We start from the raw sequence: 22,278 nt of genomic DNA, 5'->3' as shown, positions 1-22,278 counted from the left end.
TTGAAAGAATTAAAATTGATCAAAACATAATTACATGATTATTATTTTTTAAAATTATATAAGACTAAAAATATCAAACACCAATAAAAATACATAATTAATCAGAGGCCTGTTTTAATTTGTTAACAGAGGCCAGAGCCCATAACCCAGCACAACGCAACTGCATAAAATATTTGCCACTTCAGAAGGTGCCGCCTTGCGCCGCTGCCACCACTACTACTCCCGCCGCCGCCTCTCCGCCAGACCTCCCTGTATGCACAAAACTGGTGAAGCAAAGACACGGAGATACACACAAATTCTTAGGGCCACCTTTCCTTTTATCATTCGTTTGTTTTCCGAATATTCAGCTCTCAGTAAAGGCACAATGGTTTCTTCCCACATCAGAGACATATTAACTGCGTTTAGTCCAACTCTAGACTTGTTTGCGTTAAGTCTTGGTGATGGTAGAATAAAGGTACGGCCTTTCTACCGTTGGATCCTATTGAATTTTAAAAAGGGGGAAATAAATAGTCAGAAAATTGTTCGAGTTTATGTTTAGCTTTGTTAATCTCAAGAATTTACTTCTACCATTTGAGTTACATACACTTAGCTTTGGCTCGGTTTTGAATGCATCTTATACGAACCTCTCGTTTTTCTACTGAAATTTTTTGGGCTCATGTTTGCCAGTGTGAAGTATGTATTAGAGCAGTGTTTTGTTTTATGATGATGATTCTAATTTCAATGAGCTTATATGCTGTGATTTATGATACGGTATCGGACTATATTTGATTTTAATAGAAATGTTGTTTATTCTTGCACGCGTGAGATGGAGTGATGGGAAACTGAGAGAGTTTAAGAATGAATTCTTGAGATGGTTTCTTGTCTAGGGAATGAGTTTTAATTCTTACTGAAAGATTTATTTATTGTGTTTCATGTGGGGATTTGTCAGATATGGGACACAGGAAAAGGTCAGGTGCAGACAGAATTTACAGATATTGCTTCGGCCGAATCTACTGGTATATTTGGAAAAGATGAACGAGGGCACCTTTCAATGGATTATACATGTATGAAGTGGTTGTCTTTGGACAGAAAGGTTTGATTTTTCAAGACACCTGAAATTTTACAATTGTTCTTCTCTTATTGTTGTTTTTAATGTTTGTTAGTTTTCGAGTGTCCCAATATACCCTTTGTATCTAATGTATTTAGAAAAAAAGGAAGCTTGGAAGTTCTTTATTGGTCTTAGGAACTGGCAGTGGCGATGTACTGGCAGTGGATGTGTCTGCTGGTCAGGTGAAGTGGAGTATTAACAATTGTCATCCCGGGTGAGTTTTTTTATTTATGAAATAATTGTAGAAGTTGCAGGTGCAATTATCTTTCTTTAGCTTTATTCTGAATTTTTCCATGGACTAACAAAATGATGCAGTTAAACACCTAGTTTTATGGTCCGCTATGAATCTACTCGAGGAGAATTGAATTTTTAAATAATTGATCTGTTAGTAGCTCGGCAATGGAACATTTCATTCTAAAATTTTGTTTAGAATGTTCTAGAAAGTGTGAAAATTATTATGGCTGATAGGGAAACAAAGCTCGTACTTATGTTACTCAATTGCGTTTTACAAATATGAATAACAGAAGCCAGAAGATCAGTCTAACCATTTCTTTTGTTTTTAAATGTGACAAGTGCAGGGGTGTTAATGACATCTCCTTTCCTGCTAATGCTTCAAGCATTTACACTGCTGGGGTGGATGGAATGGTTTGTGAAATTACGTCAATGTCAGGAGATTTGTTACGAAAGTTTAGTGCTATGTCAAGATCAATATCTTCTCTGTCTGTTTCCCAAGGTACACTTTTACATTCCATGTTGCAGCTGGAGGACAAACTCATTTCCTTTTGCAGTTATGTCATCATCGTCACAATTCTGGTAGAACTTGATGATATGACTGCCAAGTGAGTGAAAAGGACATAGATGGATAATTTGGTATGGGCTGTTGATATAGAACACTATATCGATAATTAATATCTTCTTGAGGTTATAGGAGAAGTATAGGCTGTGGTTGTGCCAACTAGAGTTCCACTGTGTTGTAAAAATGTTCTGCATGTGCATTTGATAGGATATATAGCTATCTACATGAATCATTGACAAGTTTGCCACATCTATGAGCCTGCAAATCTCGTTGTATCTTTTCTGTTAGTCTTTCAATGTTGTTATTTGAGAACTTATAGTTGAAAACTCTTGTTTTTCTGCTTACTTCGGGTCTTGGGTTGGCTACATATCAGATGGGAAAAGGGTAGCGACTGCTGCAGGTCAATTGAAGATTTTCAATAGTTCAGATCGCAAAAAACTTCAGAAGTTTTCTGGTCATCCGGTGAGATTCTAACACTTTTCTTTGGCTACATTAATTTGTGAATTTTACTATTGATACATGTTGGCACGATTCATAGATTATTTGTATTTTTGAATAGGGGCAAGTGAGATGTTTGATTTTCTCAGAGGATGGTAGATATGTGCTTTCCTCTGCTATGGGCGAACGATATGTCGCAATTTGGAGAATTGATGGTAGTAAAGAGAAATCAGCCTACTTGTTTCTTGCAATGGACCATCCCGCAGTTTTTCTGGATTGCAGGTGCTTCAATAGTGGAGAAGAAGATGATACAGTCCTCTCTGTTCTGGCTATAACAGAAATGGGTATATGCTATTTTTGGCACGCAAATACCATGGATGAATTACGCAATTCCAAACCCACCAAAATTGGCATACCTTGTGATGAGGGACAGAAACACAAGGGGGCAGTTACTTCTGTTTTTGCTGTGAAACTACAAGCCATTTCCAGGCCTGCATGTGGTCATGTGTTTCTTGCATATGGTTTACTAATTAAACCATCATTCAACAAAGTTATGGTGCATTCAGGGACTGATATCAATTTGAATGTTTCACATGATGGGATCCTTCTTCCCATCAATCAATCTCAGAAACCAAAGAAAGCATCAGACATGCGCCACCGAGGCGAGTCAATCTTCTCCTAATATTAATTTTTTTTTTTGGTTTGAAATATTTTATTTCTCTGAACAGAAAACAGAAATTGTTTTGTCTGCGTATCTTTGCCCTTTAGTTTTCTCACCCAACTACGTGGTGGTTCACCCCGGTCTTGCCCATGCTATATTTTTCCTCCGACAGTTGCTGTTTTCCTGTTTGACTAGAACATGGCATAGTGCTCTATGTATATTGTGATGTGTTTCTCCAAATTAAAACTTCTGCAACACTATGCCACCTTGAATTCAGTTCAATGCTGAGCATGAATGACATGGAACTTTTGACAAGTGCTTATTCACTTAATGATAAACTTGATACTGTAGTAAAAGTTCATATTGTTATCAGAATTATGTTAATCTTAACTAAATTTTTATGATGAATAACAGTTACTGCTCTGGATCGAGCAAATGCTGAGGGCGCTTTATGTCCTGTGCCTAAGGTATTTGATTTGGTTGATAGGAAATTCGGAGCTAAACCTGTGGAACAAAAAGGTATGCTTAAAAGTTAATAACTGACCTTCTCTTGAACTTACAATCATTCAGGTTTTCATGGGAAGGATTTTAATTTTTGCCAGTTGCTTTTATATTGCTTCAAGTCAGGCAAATGTATTTTCAATGACTTCATGGTTGTATTTATCATTTAGTTGCTTTGGTCCCCTTGATGAAAAAATATTTTCCAAATTTTAAACGCATCGTAAGGGAAAGTGATCTCTTGGCTGCAACACAATACCAAATTCATGATATGAAATGGAAGTAATAGAATAAATTATCAAATGTTTATTTATCAGCAGCGTGGGACATTTACATGTGTGACGGTCTCCAGTCTTCTTATGATACCCCAAACCTCCTTGAAAAAATTATTCATTGTGTTTGTGGCATATGTAGTGTATGCATGAATGGTGGCCAGACATCTTAAGTCATTGGGTATCAAAACTGTTGCCATCCCATTTTGGATTTATAGAATTTTTTTTACTGACTTGTAAGATTCTCTTCATCTAAAAGGCTAGTATCTTAGTGGGTGCTCCACTTGGGCTAATGAACCTAACCACCTCATTCCATTCATATCGATTTTCTATCATTTTTTTTTTAACATTCTTAAAACAAATTACAACAAAGCTTTTTATTCTTCTAGTTATTTGCCACTAGCACAATAGTTTCTAGAGTAAATGAAATCTATCTCTATAATGTCTTGAAATATGATAACTTGATTGTCTAGCGATTCTAAGTGTAAGGATCTTATCCCTGAAAAATAAGAACTAATAAATGGTGCTCATTTGTCGGTAACATATTTAAGATGATTGGATCATTAATTCATTATTAAGTGTTTTTCATTTGCAGATAAAGATTTCGACTCGGTGTCCGTTTGTATGGAAGACCAGCTGAGAACTTTGGGAATACTTGGCAACAGCGATGGTTCACTTAGCTCGATATTGAATTCCAAAATGTTGAAGGCCATTGATCTTGATTCTAACACACTGTATAAGAAGGTTCGCCTTCTTGATATAATTATGGTGTTGTTTCTATACCCGTATTGCTATGTCAAAAACAATTGTTTTACAAACTATACAGGTGAAGGCGACTACCTTGTCAATGGAACCAAATGATGCAATCATCCTTTTAAAGGGCTTGATAGATCTTTGGCAGTCAAGGTATGCTCTTAAGCATTTTTTAGCAATTAAATACCAGAGAGGCCGAGACAACCTCTTTCCGCAGGAAGATTTCGAAATTTTGAAAATACGATATAAATTGTGTTCCTGATAATCATCTATGTTTCGACATTTTTCACTGCTCGTGATTTTTCATGGTTAGCTCATACTCTTGCCATGTTTCTTTTGTCAGACATAAGAGTGGGACTCATGTTCTTCCATGGATACGTTGTATATTGGTATATCATGGAGATTATGTTAAATCTCATGAACCAAAACTTCTTGATGCCTTGAACAAGGTAAAATGTGGCGAATTTTAGCTTCATTTCTCATTTGCATGTAGTGCTTTAGATTTCTCTCACCTTATTTTGTGGGCAACAAGCATAAATGTTGGCGGCCTTCATTTTTCCCGGTTGTAATGTGAACTCTTAGATTGCATATGGAACTATGGATAGAAGTATTGACGCTTAAAATGACCGTGATTTGGAAGAATTTGAAATCTATTGTATTGATGAAACCAAAGTCTTAAATGTCGAGTGAAGGGTTTGAATTTCATCAAATTTGTAGATAGCCAAACAAATATAATCGATTTAAATAATTGATTTGAAAATATTCCATCTGAATGCACTCTTTGGCAACGGTTTGGTGGTATAGGATTTGGAATGAGTGGATTTTAAAATCTACACCTAAACTCTGTGGTATATGTGAGCTCAAAAATTTTAGTTGTGTATTTAAAATTAAAATTTTAGTTGTGTATTTAAAATTCCCCTCTTTAGTTTCAACTTATTTTTGTATAGGTTTGATTACATATACCTTCCCATATATTGATAGTAATACCTTTCTTGAGGTTTGTACTAATCTTATATTTACACCTTTTATTTTTAAAAATTATATTTACTTTCCTCAAGGTATTTTTCCTGTCTTACAATTGTTCCCTTGAATATGAGGGGACAATTATAAGGTAGATAAAACTTTAGAGGAGGTGTGTATAATTTTTAAATTTAGTGGGTGTAAATGTAAGATTAATAAATCAGGTGAGGTATATTTAACTTTTAAAGTAAGTTGAATTTTTTTTGTAATTATTATAAATTTCAGAGAAGGTATACGTAATTAACCCTTTCTTTATGCATTTTGACATTTGAAAGTAACTCTAACCACAATCTTTCAAATCAATAGATTTTTTGTAATCTTCGCAGAAATTGAAATACATTCACAACCCTAGTCAGACTCACACATTTCATAATGAACTCTTATAACAACTATTTTCTATTTGTCTTCACTTTATGGAAATGGTTAACCTAAGTTGTTTATAAAAGTCGATTACAACCACTTATAAATCTTTTTAACTTTAATTTTCAACCATCTCTACTTCAGAACGCGACGTCCTCGTCATTGAAAATCTAGAGGCGACTTCTTTAGGTTCAAGAAGTGACTCTTTACAGATGTAGCACTTTGTCCTGCATTTATCTTGTACCATTTATATATTTCAGTGTTCCCACTAGTGATCATCTCTGATACCCATTTTGTCACGCTCGGGTTTAGATCTGTGTAAGCGCGACAATATAATGAGCTTCCATAGCAACTAGTTTGTATCCCTCTTTGATTTACGAAAATATTTAACCCAAGTTGCTATAAGAGTTCATTACCACCAGATAAACCATTTTAAACTTTTATTTTTAATCAATGTGGGTCGAAGACATCGTGATTCTCCATTTACACACAACTTTATAATGCTCAATTTACACAACTTTAGGTTTTTTTTTTACTTTATATCGGACCACGAGTATCTCTATAATTTAAGAAAGTCATGGTGTTATTTTACTCTCGTATGCATGATGAAGCATTATAATGAACCTGATCAACCTTGTTGTGCTTTAGTTAATTATTTCCTCACAATAAAAACATTTTTTTTTTAAATCCGTGGACATTAAGTGTCAGCTAATTTTTTTTTGTCACCATTAATATAAGATTTGATGGAATAATCTCTTGGCGTCTATACCTGGAGGTTGCAACTACTTGACACTTTTGTAAAAAAAGGATTGTCTTTGACACATTTTGTGTTCACTAATTGTAATAGCATGACTCAATAATCAATATAGGTTTTTTTGCCTGTCTCCCTTAACTTTTGGTGATTACCTGCTAGTATATGATGCACATTGTTCTTTGTTTACCCTTTGCTTCTTATTCAGCTCACCAGATCTAAAGGCGCCTTAATGAATGGGTTATTTCAGTTATCTGGTCGGCTGCAGCTTGTGTCTGCTCAGGTTAATTTCTTTATGGTGTCTCAGATTCAAGTAAATCACTGATTTGTTTGTGTAAAACTTTATGCTAATAGTTTTGCGTTGACAACAGATTGACAAGGCTACGAGTTACAAAAATCTTGTAATACAACACAATGAAAAAGATGGCGGAAGTGAAGATGAGAGTATTGATGAAGTGCTTTACGATGTAGATGAAGATTCTCATACGAGCAGTGAAAATGATGAGTAGGCGTGTTTCCTAACAAGAAGTAAGAATTTTTGGCTTTTTTTGTATGTCTCCTTTCCTTTGCCCATAAAGCAGTTTTGTTACTCAACATTTCTTGAATGCCTTACATATATAAACACGTGAAGAATCTCTTATTTACTTATTAATCATAACCATTGTGCTTGTGGGCACAAGTCTTTCTTAAGATGAGAGATCCATGCTAGCTTTCATATCGTAATCATGCGAGTCATCTTTTGTTTGTGTTTCCAAATTGTCTGTTTATCAAACTATGAATTTAATGAGCTCTTGTGGTCCTTGTGTTTGGTATATGGTGTTGTTATTTTCGAAATGGACTCTCGAATTTGGCCTTAATTGGTGGTATTTGCTTCCAATTGGATGCACAAGTAGAAACAAGATATAAGATTCTAGCTTGCAGATCCGATTCTTGGACTTCGAAAATCTCATTCAAGAATTATATATGGTCCTAAATTCCTCGTCCCTCAGCAATACTTGATTCTTGTATTTTCTGGGACATCCTTTTTTGTTTCCCTGTGTGCATAGTCTTTCGAATATTCTGCAAGCACATGATATTTTTCAGCGTCATATTTGCAACTTTGATAATCCTGAATGTCGTGGCTATAGTATGATATCACGAGTTCACGTATCGTCTCGTTTGGCTTCGGATAAAACCAAATTTGGTGGTTTTACAAAACTTTAAACTGAATCAAACAATGAATTGTTAAAAAACAAACCAAAATCTCGATTTAGATGAATAATTTTCAATTGGAATTTCATAGCGAATTAGTGCATGAGGTTTTGTAATTTGTATGTGGAGTAAACATAGAATGATTTTAAGCACCATATGTTAAAAAGTGTTTAATGCAAGGTATAGATTTCTTGTGCAACTTTCGAAAGAATCTAAACTTTTAGGAGAGTTGTGCTTATTTGGACTCAAATATACAACAAATAAGTCATAGATAGAATCTGACCTTCCATAAAGCAAATGATCGAACATAAACGAAAAATCATCTGAAATTTTTATATCTAGAAGAAAATCATACTAAATTAGGAAAATTATATATTTTTATATTAGTAAAATCGATTTTGTTCGGTTTTTCTTTACTTTAAACTCGAATCGGATCAATTTTTTCGATTTGATTGGTTTAAAAATTGATTCAAAAAATAGTCCGTCGGCAATGCGAAGAGTTGGGATATGCCGATTTTAAGTAGGTTGATTTACGTACATAGATGTTGGTTAAACTCAGAAATGATGAGTATTGTGTCAATCAGGAATCCAAAATGTGGCAAGGGTTACGTTGCAATTTTAAAAGTATTCGGGCTATTTTGTAATATTTACGGAGATGGAGGGTTTTTTTTTGGCAATTTTTAGCAAATTAATTTGATAGGAAACATGTGAAATGAAGTCATTAATAAAGAGAATACCCAGATTTATTTTCACAGTTAAATCAGAATAAATATAACATTAAAATCTCCAAATTTATTTGAATTGTTGGGATAAAATTAATTTAGATAAATTTCAAATTCGTTCAGTATTCACTTTAAATATTGTTATTAGTAACAGTGGGTTTTCATTCGAAATCCACAAATCAAATTTAATGTACCGAAATTAATTTCATCTATTAAAATTAAAATTATAATATATTTTAAATTCTAAAAAAATGTAGTAATTATAAATTCATAATTCAAAATTTTCTCCCCTCAAATTCAAATCATAAGAAAATCTTTCATTTTATAATCATTCTTCATGGTTACAAAATCAGAGAGCTTGTGGATACAACCACAACTTTATCCACAAATTTCATTATTTCACACAAAAATTTTCAAATCACACTATAAAATCAATCTCTATAAAATTTAAAAACCAAGAATATATATATATATATATATATATAAAAATAAATAAATAAAAACAATAGAAACTAAGCGAAAGCATGAGGATTCTGAAGAAGGTAGGTTTCAATAACTTTGTATATGCCCTTTGCACTCTCCTTGCCGTCTCGAATATCATCCTCCTTAATTTCATGTCCTTCAACAGCATGGTATTCACTGGTCATCTTGCAGATGCATCCGCCATCGTCGGATGACTCGAACTTGATGTCATACGCTATACGTTCGAGCTTCTCCCCGAGCACGTCGCCCTCGATCATACTATATTTGCAGGTGAGTTTTTCTTTATCTAGCTCATTTATTCGATGCTTCACATACTTAAAATGACTGGCTGTTTATGTAAAAGAGAAATATTTAATTTAACATAGATAAATATAATAAACCATGCGCTTGGTTTGACTCATTTGAAATCAAGATTTCATATATATCTTAGTTGTCTCAAGCGATTCAAATTATATAATATTTGAAGTACCCTATTATTATTATTGCTATTATTTAAAAAATAATAATGAAATTGAGGGATAGGTGAAACCGATTGTAACATAATTCAAACACATCCAAAACTAATGTAGATGAATCTAAGATTCATATATTTTCTCCGATCAAATCTTTCAATCCGAACACAAACTAAATTTTTCGAAAAATTATGATAATCGAAGAAATACTTACATTCGGTAAAATTAACTTGCTCGATGCTTCCGGCTCTGCCATCTCCTTGTAATATTTCGACACTTTTGATGGATTGTGGCAAGAGTTTGGGCAATAGGGTGTTAGAATTTAGAATTAAAGCATTAAAGAGGCGTCCCGGGGCTATGGGGCTAGCAAATTCTTGATTTATTTCGGTAACACCCATGTTTAAGTATTTTAAAATAAAATTCTTGATGATTTATTCCTAGGAAAATGAATTTTAAAAAAACCTGGATAAAAATATGGACAAAACCCACTCATATATATATATATAAAACAAAATGGAGATGGGTTTGTGCCTATTTCCAAGAAATTGTGTATGGTGATCGATGCCTAATTTTATTTTATTTTATTTTTTTTTCAAGTGGAGATATTGTAGGATGATTTTCTTTGATGAACATTAGAATTTTCAAACAAAAAATTTGGGTGGGCGGCCTTTGTGATTGTGACATTGAAATGGAGACATGGTGAAACAATTCTTGTGGACATTTCTTTACCAAGTAGTTATTATATTGTCTTTTTGATTAATCAGTTAATTATTAGTCAACAAATGAAAGCCACGAAAGTTCCACATTTCGACGTTAAAGTTTCCATGAATAGAAAACATTAAAGAAGTATGAACTAAGAAAAAAAAAGTATTATTGGATGGAAATATTGCTTAGTCCATCTCCAACCGGTATTTCTATTTTGTCTGCACCATATACAGTTGTCATTTTCAACTCATCTATATCGAACATACTTGTGAGACGAATGGTGTATGATATAGAGATAATAAATCAATATATATGGATAATATAATGATTTATAATTCTAATTTTTTATAAAACTTGAGTCAAACGTTGAATTAAACAAAAATATGTAATCAACTAATGATTCATCTTTTGCATTAATCGATGCCTTAGGTTGTGCTTGGATTAATTAAATTGATTTTCAGGAAAGGGTTTGAGGAATGAATTTTCAAATAACATCTATTATTTGGTAAATTTGAAATTCATCGCAATTTCCGTTGAAGTTGCTTAATTCAAATTCAACATTAGATACTGGAATAAATAATCTTCTCTACTATTTTAATTTACCATATATGTTTTATTACATCAAATTTCTATTTACAAGTTTGTTAATATTTTACATATTAAATTTACACCCGCCTAATTATACAAATAATTGGATTCATTCATTTATTTAATTAAATATATTTCAATAAATTTACCTAATATTGATAAAATATTATAATAAATAAATACCACATAAAAAATTATAAATTTAAATTCAACTTCATATTAAAATTTAATTATTTGAATTACAACAATCCCGTAAATGATTAATCAATTCATATACTAGCGCAATATAAGTCTCTAAATTAAGTAAAATAATTATTTAAAAAAATTAAATTATTTAACATAATTTTTAAAAAATATAAATAAGAAAAAAATTTAAATAACACAAATCATGGGCCATTTTAGAAAGAGGAAATTAAATGACTCTGTATACTAAGCTAAACATGCATCTAATGTAAAATTAACTTAAAATTCAATATTTTAATATTTTATCGAATCAAAATTCTCCACCTAAATCAAATCCATTTACGACATTATACAAACTTTGATTTTGTGTGAAATGGGATGACCCGCAGGAAATAAAAAAAGGCAATCTTTTTTTTCATTTATTTATTTAAATCAAATATTGTACATTGTCACATAATTCATTCCACGTATTATTTATTACACCAGAATTACAATTCACTCTTTCTGATTTCACTGCAATCGCACATATATGCTTTTTCATCAAACAAACGATATTTTGTTTACTTCCCTCATTAAAACAAAATAGAGAAGAGAGAAAAATCATGACAAATCTACAAACATATTGATAACTGATATTCACGGGAAATTTAGGGTCCGATTCCGGCAGGTGTCACTAGTACAGACGCAGAATTTTGAAATTGTCCTGAGCCTGAAATCACGAAGAAAACCGTTAGAAGGAGGCCAGGAGGGTGTCTTGGCGTAGCCCCTCCGACGTTCAAGTCAGTGACTGAGGATATGAGTCAAGAGCAGCTAAGGGTGCTGCTGAAAATAATATAGTGAATGGATAATCATACGCTCAAACATGATATTTATAGGAGAATACCTGGGGTTGTCATGGGCCCTTCACCTATGGGCCCTAGATATAGGCCGGATCTTGATGGGCTTATCCATGGGGTATTACCAGTCTCCCCTCTCGAGTCGAACTGAATCGTAGGTTCAACGTTCGATTAATTGTGTTGTCCTTGATTTATCGGTGATGAGGACGTACCATATTAGAAGAATTTATTTCGTTTGTCGTTAAAGAACGATGTTTACCGCTGCGAAAATTACGGGGATCGACCTGCCCGATCAGGTCGCGGGGGTTTGGGGGCAACGCCCCCAAAAGCTCTTCAGAAGATTTGGAGACAAATCAAATCGTGATCCTGCTCTGAAAGGGAAAGATATCAAATCGCAATCTGGTTCTGAAAAGAAAGATTTGGTCCTTGACTTATAAATAGGACTTCCTCCTCACTTCATTATTGCTATTCCCCCTCAGAATTCCCTTCACGCTTCATTCAGCAAATCTTCTTCGCCCAGTAGCGGCGCGCCTTCTCTCGGCCACACCTAGCTCCGCCCTCGCCCTCGTGCGCCCTCGCCGACCCTGTCCACCCCCGCCAACACCAGCATCGCCTCGCCCACTTCCTGCACGCCGCGCTCTCACTCTCGCCCGATCCACCCTCGCCAACGCCAGCCCCGTCTCGCCGCTCTTGCCCTCGCCCGCCGCGCTCACCATCGCCCTACCACACTTCGCCTCGCCCCATCTCGAGCAAACACTCGCCGCTCGCCTCCTCGCCTAGCCACGCCGCCCTCACCCTCTCGCCAGCCCCTCGCCCCCTCACTTGCTCGCCTGCCCATCACCTCCGCCCTATCCCGCACAATCACTCGTCGCTCGCCTCGCCAGTCCAGCCCTCGCCGCTCGCCTCCCGCTTCTCGCCTGAGCACGCGCCACGCTGGCCCTGCCATCTCCAGCCTAGCACGCCTCCTCCTCGATCGCTCGTCCAAGCGCCCTGCCGCAGCACTAGACCCAGCGCGCATCCTTCTCGCCTGCTCGCCCAAGCGCCCCGCTCGCCCGTAGCGCGCACCATGCTCGCCAGCGCGCCGCCTGCCCCCACGCGCATGTCCGAGCGCCTCACCCGTGTCATCACACGCTCGCCCGGTGCACCCTCGCCCCGTACGAGCGTTGCCGCGTACAGTGCGCCGCCCCTCCGCCAGCTCACCCGAGTGCGCACGCTTGCCCTGACATTCCTGTGCTCGTCACCTGCTCATCCTTGCGGTCCTATTTCTTGAACATTTTTACACGTCTCATCCGGGTCAGTTATCTCTTTTTCCTGTTTGATTATCCTTAACACTTATGTCTTCTTCCGATTCCGAGTCTAGTTCCTCGAGTGGTTCAGAGAGGTCCAGCGGGCCTAGCGAGTCTAGCCAGAGTAGGGCTTCCCTAGCTAATCCTGAATTTACCCCTGATTCTCATGAGGAGGCAGTCACCACTCATAGTCGCACTGGTAAGGAAGTTCGTCATGTGACCCAACAGATGAACATATCTGATGCAAATAATTTATGGTACGGTCATTTGTCATCCTACATCCCTTCTGGTACAAGCCAAAACTTAGGACGCTGTGGCACATTCTTTCCTCCCATCAGATCATTATTCCTTCCTCTGAGGACCGACCCTATCTAGTCCCTAAGGGCTGTTATACTTTCTTTCAGCACCACCTTGATGCCGGTCTTCGTTTTCCCTTGTGCGATTTCCTCCAAGAGTTGAGCAAGTTCTATCAGGTGCATTTAGGTTTACTCACTCCCAAAGCTTTCCGCTCGATATGCTGCTTCGCCGTGCTATTTAGGGCCTTAGACCTTCCCTTGAACTGCACCACTTTCTCTTACTTCCTGGTTTTAGCCAAGTCTAAAGAAGGACCTTTCTATGTGACCTCCCGGTCTAGCCACAAACTTTTTGACGGGGCCCCCAGTCACGTGAATGACTGGAAAAAATATTACTTCTTTATCCAGCATCCTAAGGAATTGACTTGTTTCACGGATTGGTACCCTATTTTCACCAAGCCCGACCTTTCCAAAGGTTACAAGAAAGATAAGGAGTATCTGGAGATAAAGAGTGTATTAGGAGACCGATGCTTTAGCATTCCCCAACTTCTATCTGAAGATCTCCTGTGCCATGCCGGGTTAAGTCCCGCGAAAATTAAGCTGAAGGAGGACGCCGGTAGATATTCTCATCTCTTCACCCTTTCTGTCTCTTTCTTGCTTATTGTGTTCTTTGATAATATTCTCATTCGGTTCACTGTTTTTATTTGCAGGTTTTAGAGTCATGAATGCTGCATTGCTCCGCGAGATTGCGAAAAAGAAGGCTGGGAGTTCATCATCCGCCTCCCAGAAGTCAGTCGTTCTAGCAGTTACGATGGGCACAAAGGGAGACTGTCATGCTGCTGAGAAGAAGAAAACAGGTTCTTGCTCTACTACTGCGAAGAGATCTGCTAGCTCCCCTACTGCTGTGAAGAAGAAGGCATGCTCATCCGCCTCCGCCCCAAAGCGAGCCTCTTCTCCACCTCCTCGAGCCAAGCCTCCTCCTCCGTCTGATAAGAAGAAGGCGTCCACTGAGCCTAGCCCGTCAGTCCCACAGCATGGTTCGCAAGATTTCTGAGATCTCAGTCGTATCGATCTCTTCTCCAGAAGGGTCTGGGTCAGATGAGGGGCCTCCCCCTGAATCGAGGGTACATCCTCTATACACCCCGGATTCGGCCATCGTGGGGCGGGGTCCTACTCATCTGGCTCAAAAGATAATGTATCAGCTTCCTTCCGACGCGGATGCAGCGTTCATGAGTTCACTGGGGTGGTCTGAACTCACTCGTCGGACATGCAGCAGTATCACCGAGGTATATTTCTCCCTCTAGTTTCTAGATTGATGTCCAATACATGTATGACTTTCTTGTCGTCTTTTCACTCTTGTCTACTTATCCAGGGCATGATGTACGTAGGGCACTTGGTGGAGCGCGCTAACTACACTCGATCTAGCGCCTGCCAAGACTTACGCGAGGGCAAGGCTCTTCGTGAACAGCTCCAGGCTACTATTGACGAGATGAAAGTGACGCACGCTAAGGAGCTTTCGGAGTCCCAAGCTTGAGGTGACGAGCTTTTGAAGGAGAAACAAGAGCTTCTGAAAGAGAAATAGGAGCTTCAGCGACTGACAGAGGACCACGCGAAGGAGAACCAGAGGCTGAAGGAAGAGTCAAAGAATGCTCGAGCTGAAGCAGCACAAATCCGTAGGGAACTCAAGGACGCCAAAGCGCAGCATGCTTCTGAAGCCTCTGCATTCAAGGAAGAATTCCTCAAGTCCGAGGAGTTCAACGATATCTGCGCCCCCAAAGCTTATCATTTCCTGGAGGTGGGTTTCGAGGGTGCAGTCGGCCTCTTCAAGGCTCAGGGCTATCCTCCGCCAGGCTCCCCTACTGACTTCATCGACATTGAGGGTTTCATAGCGAGTCTCCCCCCCGATTCTTAGACCGAGCTCCTTTACTTACGTTATTTTTCATTTACGCAGACATTGTATGCCTTCGGGCCATATTCTGTTATTTTCTGCACTGCTCTACTTTTCATATTATTATACGACTATGGATTTTATGATGCTTATATCTCTCCTTCTGCGCCCTTTTGGTATGTACGAACTCGTTTTCTGCCATATTGAGTATTTTGAATTTGCATTCACTGCTTCTTCTGAATTTATCTCTGATGCTTTTAAATCACTAAGGTGAATAAAATCGGTAGAGTGCGAACTCCTCTGCTAGGCGATGCCTTAGTATGAAAATAAAAATTCAACGCCCTCGCTCTCTAACTCCTCTGCTAGGTGATACCTTAGCAGGAAAGTAAAAATTTAACACCCTCACCCTCTAACTCCTCTGCTAGGCGATGCCTTAGCAGGAAAATATAAATTCAACGCCCTCGCTCTCTAACTCCTCTGCTAGGTGATACCTTAGCAGGAAAATAAAATTTTTCTCTTCTTCCCAACTCTGCTCCTCTACTAGGCACATCCTAAGTAGGAAAATAAAAATTTTTTTCCGCCCCAACTCTGCTATTCTACTAGGCACAACCTAAGTAGAAAAATAAAAATTTTTTCTCTTCTTCGCCTCTGCTCCTCTACTAGGCGACGCCTTAGTAGGAAAATAAAAATTCAACGCCCTCACTCTCTAACTCCTCTACTAGGTGATACCTTAGCAGGAACATAAAAATTCAACACCCCACCCCAACTTTGCTCCTCTACTAGGCACAGCCCAAGTAGAAAAATTTTAATTTTTCTCCTGCACGCTGCTCCTCTACTAGGCCATGCCTAGTAGGAAAATAAAATTTCTCCCCGTCCCAACTCTGCTCCTCTACTAGGCATAGCTTAAGTAGGAAAATTTTAATTTTTCTCCTGCACGCTGTTCCTTTACTAGGCGATGGCTTAGTAAGAAAATAAAATTTCTCCCCACCCCAACTCTGCTCCTCTACTAGGCACAACCTAAGTAGGAAAATTTTAATTTTTCTCCTGCACGCTGCTCCTCTACGAGGCGATGCCTTAGTAGGAAAATAAAATTTCTCCCCGCCCCAACTCTGCTCCTCTACTAGACACAACCTAATTAGGAAAATTTTAATTTTTCTCCTGCACCATGCTCCTCTACTAGGCGATGCCTTAGTAGGAAAATAAAATTTGTCCCCGCCCCAACTCTGCTCCTCTACTAGGCACAACCTAAGTAGGAAAATTTTAATTTTTCTCCTGCACGTTGCTCCTCTATTAGGCGATACCTTAGTAGGAAAATTTTAATTTTTCTCCTGCACGCTGCTCCTCTACTAGGCGATGCCTTAGTAGGAAAATTTAATTTTTATCATCTTCATAATACAACAACATTCATGAATTGAAAAGAAGAACTGAATTTTATTGAATTCCAACTGATTACATAGGAAAATTCAGAAAATAAAATACATCGGCGATGGAATCAAGAATAATACTTCCTAAGGTGATAAGCATTTCAGGGCCTCTTCAACACCTTGCCTTGCGCATTCTCCAAGTAATAGGCTCCAGAGCTCAGCCTCTCGATAACTTTGAAGGGACCCTCACACTTTGGATCCAACTTTCCTCTCTGCTCTTCTTGAACCTTCCTCAGGACCAAGTCACCTACCTGGAAGTTTCTCTGAATGACCCTCCGATTATAAGACTGTGCAATGCGGTTCTTATAAGCTTCCATGTGAATGCTGGCAACCTCTCTCTTTTCTTCCAAAAGATCAAGGTCAGTGGCACGTCTTGCACCATTGTCCTCGTCATAAAACATTACCCTTCCCGATTCCAACCCAATGTAAGGCCCTGTAATTTATTATCCGGTAATTTTGGCATAATTAGAATAATTATTGAGTTGTAAATTAAAATAATTATTTATGTCAAATAAATTCAAGAAGTGTGTTAAAAATATGTATTTTAGAATATCGGAGAATTTGACGATATAAAATACATATAGAGTTTAAATAACAAACGGGAGCAAGATTAATGCAAATTGGGATAAAAGGGCATGAATACTACATTATATACATATACATATACACACATAACTTATTTTATTGGAGAGAGAAGGAAGAGGCCGATTTCCCAAATCATTCCCGTAGCTTTCCTTTTCTTTTCTTCAAAATTTTCGTCACTTTCAGCACCTTCATTTTGGAGAGGTCATAACTTTACCGTCCGGCGTCGAAATCACGAACGGTTTGAGGGGTTTTCTTTCTTACATCAGTAGCTTCGTTTTGAACCATGAATCGCTACTTTTGATGCTCGTTTCAGCCCCAATCGAACCCTGTTTCGGGACTGCTCCTGTTCGAGTTTCTTGTTCGATTTTAGGTGAGCTATTGCTTGGTTTTTCTTGGTTCTTTGGAGTATATTGAGCAAGGATTTGAAGCTTAAATCTTACCTTGCTGTTCCTGCGTTTTCCAGCTAGTTTTCAGTTCGGTTTTTGGTCGTGAATAGTGTTTTCCGACGTCTTTTCCGGCGAGTAGCAACATTGGACCGCTAGCGACTAGTTTATACTTCGATCTTGGTAATTTTGGATCAAAATACAGATTTTTTTCGGTGCATAGTAGGCTGCCCCGAAGTGTAATTTTACTCGCTTTTATTTAATTTCTCTTTGTCGATTTTAATGCATTATATTGACGTATATATTGGGTTTATATTGTAGGTTCGATCGTTGGAGAGCTTTGAGGTATAAATCGAGGAGTTTGTGAATTAGTATCGAGTTAATCGTTTGATTATTTTGGAGAATTACGGTTATTTAGTTGAAATTTCAGAATTGTTGAAATTGATTTGGGAATTAAGTTTTGATAATTAAAAATCAATAAATTGGATTAATTTTGTGTTATTGGCGAATTGTGAATTATTCGACCTATTTTATCATTGTTAGGTCGAGGAGATTAAAGTTGAGCTTGTTGTGATTTTAGAGTCGGTTTAGGTATGTTACAGTTCGGTAGCATACGACGGTAAAGTATAAATTATGTTTAATTGTCATTATGTGTTGCACTGATCGTGTTTATGATTGTTGACTGTTGTAATATGTTAAATGTCTTCGTTGTGATATATGTTTATTATTTTGACATATTATTGGCATTTAACATCGGGCATACAGTTATGACATTCATGTTGAGCCTATCGTTCTTGTTAGCCCATTGTTGATATCCGTTGTTATCTGGCACTGTTGTTTATCTCGGGATCATAGTGTGGCTGATAGGCCTATACACATGAGACCGTAGATGTGATTGAACAATCCCGTGGTTAGTGCAGCCTTTTGAGGTGAGCGCTGGGATTGTATCATCTAGTTCGTTCTGTTGTGCCATCCTGTTATATCGTATCAGCTATATGGAGGCCGAGTCAGGGGTGTTATTCAGCACAGCTTGGCATACCTCGCATACTTGGCAGGGCGGTTTAGCTGCATGACGATGTAGCTCCCTTGCGTTGTTGCTCGAGCATTATTCCAGTTATTATCGTACCGTTTGTTGGCTCCTATTATCCCGATTATTCGTTGGGCCTTTCATGCATTTCATGTCACATTTTATTCTATGATTATGCAGGATTTATGTTTATTGTTGTTATTGTCAAACTGTTTCATACCAGAATCCTAACCTTAGTTGTTTACCGGGGGGGCTGCTGTGGTTGCTTTTGGGCACCATGGTAGATTTCCCGAGTCGTTTTGCAGCATCAGGCCGAGGTTCCGGCAGTGGAGCTCGGGATTGAGGTTGGATTGCTTGGTTCTGTTCAGTGGAGTCTCCCAATCAGTCTATATGTATGTCTTGAGTTGTTTTAGTCTTGTATTGTATCTTATTTGCCGGGGAGATGCCCCGTGTATCTGTTGTGATATTTGGTTGTTCATGTTATGTTCTGAGGCGACTCTGTGATTTTAACTATCTGGTGAGTATGTGGTAAGTTTTAAATTCTGTTTAGTCCTGGCCCGTGCGGCTATAGGTTGTTGACTTTGGTTTTGTTTTATTGACTCTAGTTGGGGTATATTTTGATATAAAATGCTGCTTGAGTTTTCGGGATGTCCTACTTACGGGGAGGTCATGCAGAAATTTTTTTAGGCCCTGAGGTCCGTTTTAAAGAATTTTAAATCTTTTTCCGCTGCAGTTTTAAATCAAACCATTATTGTTTGATCATTAATTGTCGTTAGAGTAAATGGGCCTCACACCCAATCTCAGCCAGGAGCACTGCCTCATTACCATAGACCAAACTGAAAGATGTTTCTTTGGTTCCTTCTCTTGGAGTGGTTCGGTATGCCCATAAGACACTTGGTAGCTCATCCACCCAATTTCCCTTAGCATTTCCAAGTCGAACTTTCAGACCCTGCACCAGCGTCCGATTAGTCACCTCCACCTGCCCATTACTCTGCGGGTAAGCTACAGATGTAAAGACTTGTTGGATATTCATCTCTTTACACCAAGCTTGGATCTTAGCCCCTTGGAACTGTCTTCCATTATCAGATATCAATCTTCTAGGCACCCCATATCTGCACACTATATTCTTCCACAGGAATTTCAGGACGTCATTCTCAGTGATTCTGGCCAAAGGCTCTGCTTCCACCCATTTTGAAATGTAATCAACCGCTACCAATAGGAACTTTTTTTGAGCAGGAGCTATAGGAAAAGGCCCCACAATATCCATTCCCCACTGGTCAAAAGGACAGGCGGCCATTATGGCCTTCATCATCGCGGTCGGCCGGTGATGCAATCGGGCATGCCGTTGACAACTATCACAAGACATCACTAACTCTTGAGCATCATGCAGTACTGAGGGCCAACAATAACCGGCTAGCAGCACCTTCCTTGCCAACGCATAAGCCCCCAGATGATTTCCACAGCACCCCTCATGAACTTCTCGGAGTACATAATCAGCCTCTTGATAACTCAAGCATCGAAGAAGCGGCCCCGCAAAAGACGTTCTATACAACACTTCTCCGGCCATCACATAACGCGAACACTTTGTCTTCAATTTACGAGCTTCGCGAGGGTTATCAGGAAGCTTTCCCTCTTTCAGGTAATCAATTATGCCAGTCCTCCAATCCTCCTCCTCCTACTCAACTGCGGGCGAAATCGTGTGAGGTGTGAGTTCAACTTGAAATACCACATCTCTAGTCTTCCAACTTCCCATTGTTCCAGCCATTTTGGCTAGAGTGTCCGCCTTTTCATTTTCTTTCCTGGGAATCTGTTCAAATGTAATCTCTGTGAATTTCTCTCTGACTCTGTTCACTTCTTGTGCATACTCAATAAGATTATCATCTTTCACATCATACATTCCCTTCATCTGTTGTGCTATCAACTGTGAGTCAGAAAAAATAAGTACCCGGGTAGCTTCCACATTTCTCGCTGCTCGAAGTCCTGCCAACACAGCCTCATACTCTGCCTCATTGTTGGATGCTCGAAAGTCCAACCTTACAGCCAACTTCACTTCCTCCCCAGCTGGTGAAATCAGTACTACCCCCACACCACTTCCATCCTTCGACGAGGAACCATCCACATACACCTTCCAAGGGTCTTCATTCTCCTGATGCACGGTCTCAGCCAGAAAATCGGCTAAGGCTTGTGCTTTGATTGCTGTTCTTGGCTAATACTGGATGTTATACTCTCCTAGCTCAGTAGTTTATTTTACCAAACGGCCAGACATATCGGAATGAGTTAAGATACTCCCCAATAGACTGTTGGTGAGCACCACAATTGGATGAGATAGAAAGTAGGGTCTCAAACGTCTCGCAGTCATCACTAAGGCTAAAGCCAATTTTTCCAACCCTGAGTACCTTATCTCCCCCCCCTTGAGTGCATGTGAAACATAATAGACTGGCTGTTGAGTTGATCCCTCCAACTTGACAAGGACCGAACTCACAGCTTCCTCGATGGCAGATAAATATACCCACAAAGGCTCACATGCTGTCGGTTTGGCCAGGATAGGCAACTCAGCAAGGTATTTTTTCAACTCTCCAAAAGCTTTCTCGCAGGCTGGATCCCATTCAAATTTTTTCGCCTTCCGCAAAGTCCGGAAGAACGATAAGCTTCTGTGGGCGGACCTCGAGATAGAACGTGCCAACGCAGCAATCCTCCCTATCAACTGCTGAACATCTTTGGGTCCCCGGGGAGAGACCATATCTTGGATAACTTGAACTTTCTCGGGGTTGGCCTCTATCCCCCTCTCCGTCACCATATAACCCAAAAACTTTCCACTCCTCACCCCGAAGATACATTTTGAGGATTCAACTTCAGCCCGTAGAATCTGAGGGTGGCAAAGGTTTCCACGAAATCAGGTATGAGCTGGGATGAGTCTTTTGATTTTACTATGATGTCGTCCACATACACTTCGACATTCCTTCCCACCTGCTCAGAAAATACCTTATCCATTAGTCTTTGATACGTGGCTCCGGCATTTTTGAGTCCAAAGGGCATGACCACGTAGCAGAAAGTTCCTTCAGAGGTGATGAAGCTCACTTTATCTTGGTCCTCCACAGCTAAGGGGATTTGGTGATATCCTTGATAAGCATCCAAAATACACAGTTATTGATGTCCCGCTGTGGAGTCCACCAACTGATCTATTCGAGGCAGAGGATAACAATCTTTAGGGCATGCCTTATTAAGGTCTCTGAAGTCCACACACATCCTCCATTTCCCTGAACTCTTTGGAACAAGGACGACATTCGAGAGCCAAGTAGGAAATTGTACCTCTCGAATGTGCCCAGCCTTGAGAAACTCTCCCACCTCATTCTTTATAACTCTATCTTTCTCGGGCCCGAAGTGTCTTTTCTTCTGTTTCACGGGACGAGAATTCGGTAAGACATTCAATCGGTGTTCTACTACATCTGGGCTCGTCCCTGTGAGCTCTTGGGCTGACCAAGCGAACCCGCTGAGATTAGCTTGTAAACAAGTAATGAGTTCTTCCTTGACCTTTGGGTCAAGGTCAGGGGCTATTTTGAGCGTCTTCTCATCGGGCCCCAATGTCACAATATCCG

The 22,278-nt window shown here is 38.9% G+C and overlaps 3 protein-coding genes and 1 long non-coding RNA gene across 6 annotated transcripts; 3 read left to right on the top strand and 1 right to left on the bottom strand.

Moving 5' to 3' along the window:
• Window positions 1-133: 133 nt before the first annotated feature.
• Window positions 134-7,470, top strand: LOC142518413 (uncharacterized). 2 transcript variants are annotated; one of them, XM_075621197.1, is made up of 13 exons: window positions 151-266; window positions 348-454; window positions 929-1,072; window positions 1,186-1,301; window positions 1,666-1,820; window positions 2,257-2,345; window positions 2,443-2,983; window positions 3,397-3,501; window positions 4,348-4,496; window positions 4,579-4,658; window positions 4,849-4,954; window positions 6,845-6,919; window positions 7,008-7,470. In XM_075621197.1, exons 1-13 carry the CDS (start codon window positions 254-256, stop codon window positions 7,143-7,145), a joined length of 1,818 nt encoding a protein of 605 aa, XP_075477312.1. In that variant the 5' UTR covers window positions 151-253; the 3' UTR covers window positions 7,146-7,470. The 2 variants fall into 2 exon arrangements, with proteins under 2 accessions (XP_075477311.1, XP_075477312.1); XM_075621196.1 differs by having other exon boundaries at window positions 134-454.
• Window positions 7,471-8,854: 1,384 nt separating this feature from the next.
• On the bottom strand, window positions 8,855-10,165 carry LOC142519520 (major allergen Pru ar 1-like). The gene is made up of 2 exons (XM_075622560.1): window positions 9,699-10,165; window positions 8,855-9,360 (listed from the first exon to the last, which is right to left on the bottom strand). Exons 1-2 carry the CDS (start codon window positions 9,880-9,882, stop codon window positions 9,062-9,064), a joined length of 483 nt encoding a protein of 160 aa, XP_075478675.1. The 5' UTR covers window positions 9,883-10,165; the 3' UTR covers window positions 8,855-9,061.
• A 2,902-nt stretch (window positions 10,166-13,067) lies between these two features.
• Window positions 13,068-15,904, top strand: LOC142517620 (uncharacterized). 2 transcript variants are annotated; one of them, XR_012813343.1, is made up of 3 exons: window positions 13,068-13,991; window positions 14,086-14,661; window positions 14,748-15,904. XR_012813343.1 is itself a non-coding variant. In XM_075619937.1 (2 exons), exons 1-2 carry the CDS (start codon window positions 13,337-13,339, stop codon window positions 14,427-14,429), a joined length of 999 nt encoding a protein of 332 aa, XP_075476052.1. In that variant the 5' UTR covers window positions 13,068-13,336; the 3' UTR covers window positions 14,430-14,732. The 2 variants fall into 2 exon arrangements, 1 of the variants encoding a protein (XP_075476052.1); XM_075619937.1 differs by lacking the exon at window positions 14,748-15,904 and having other exon boundaries at window positions 14,086-14,732.
• A 1,451-nt stretch (window positions 15,905-17,355) lies between these two features.
• On the top strand, window positions 17,356-19,079 carry LOC142518349 (uncharacterized). The gene is made up of 5 exons (XR_012813528.1): window positions 17,356-17,642; window positions 17,736-17,838; window positions 17,977-18,000; window positions 18,199-18,246; window positions 18,967-19,079. It is a non-coding gene; the product is annotated as an uncharacterized LOC142518349 (long non-coding RNA).
• The last annotated feature ends 3,199 nt before the right edge of the window (window positions 19,080-22,278 follow it).

This window comes from Primulina tabacum, chromosome 11 (assembly GCF_025594145.1).
Source record: "Primulina tabacum isolate GXHZ01 chromosome 11, ASM2559414v2, whole genome shotgun sequence".
In the NCBI taxonomy this organism is placed as follows: Eukaryota; Viridiplantae; Streptophyta; class Magnoliopsida; order Lamiales; family Gesneriaceae; genus Primulina; species Primulina tabacum.
This window is presented reverse-complemented; position numbering and strand designations above follow the sequence as displayed.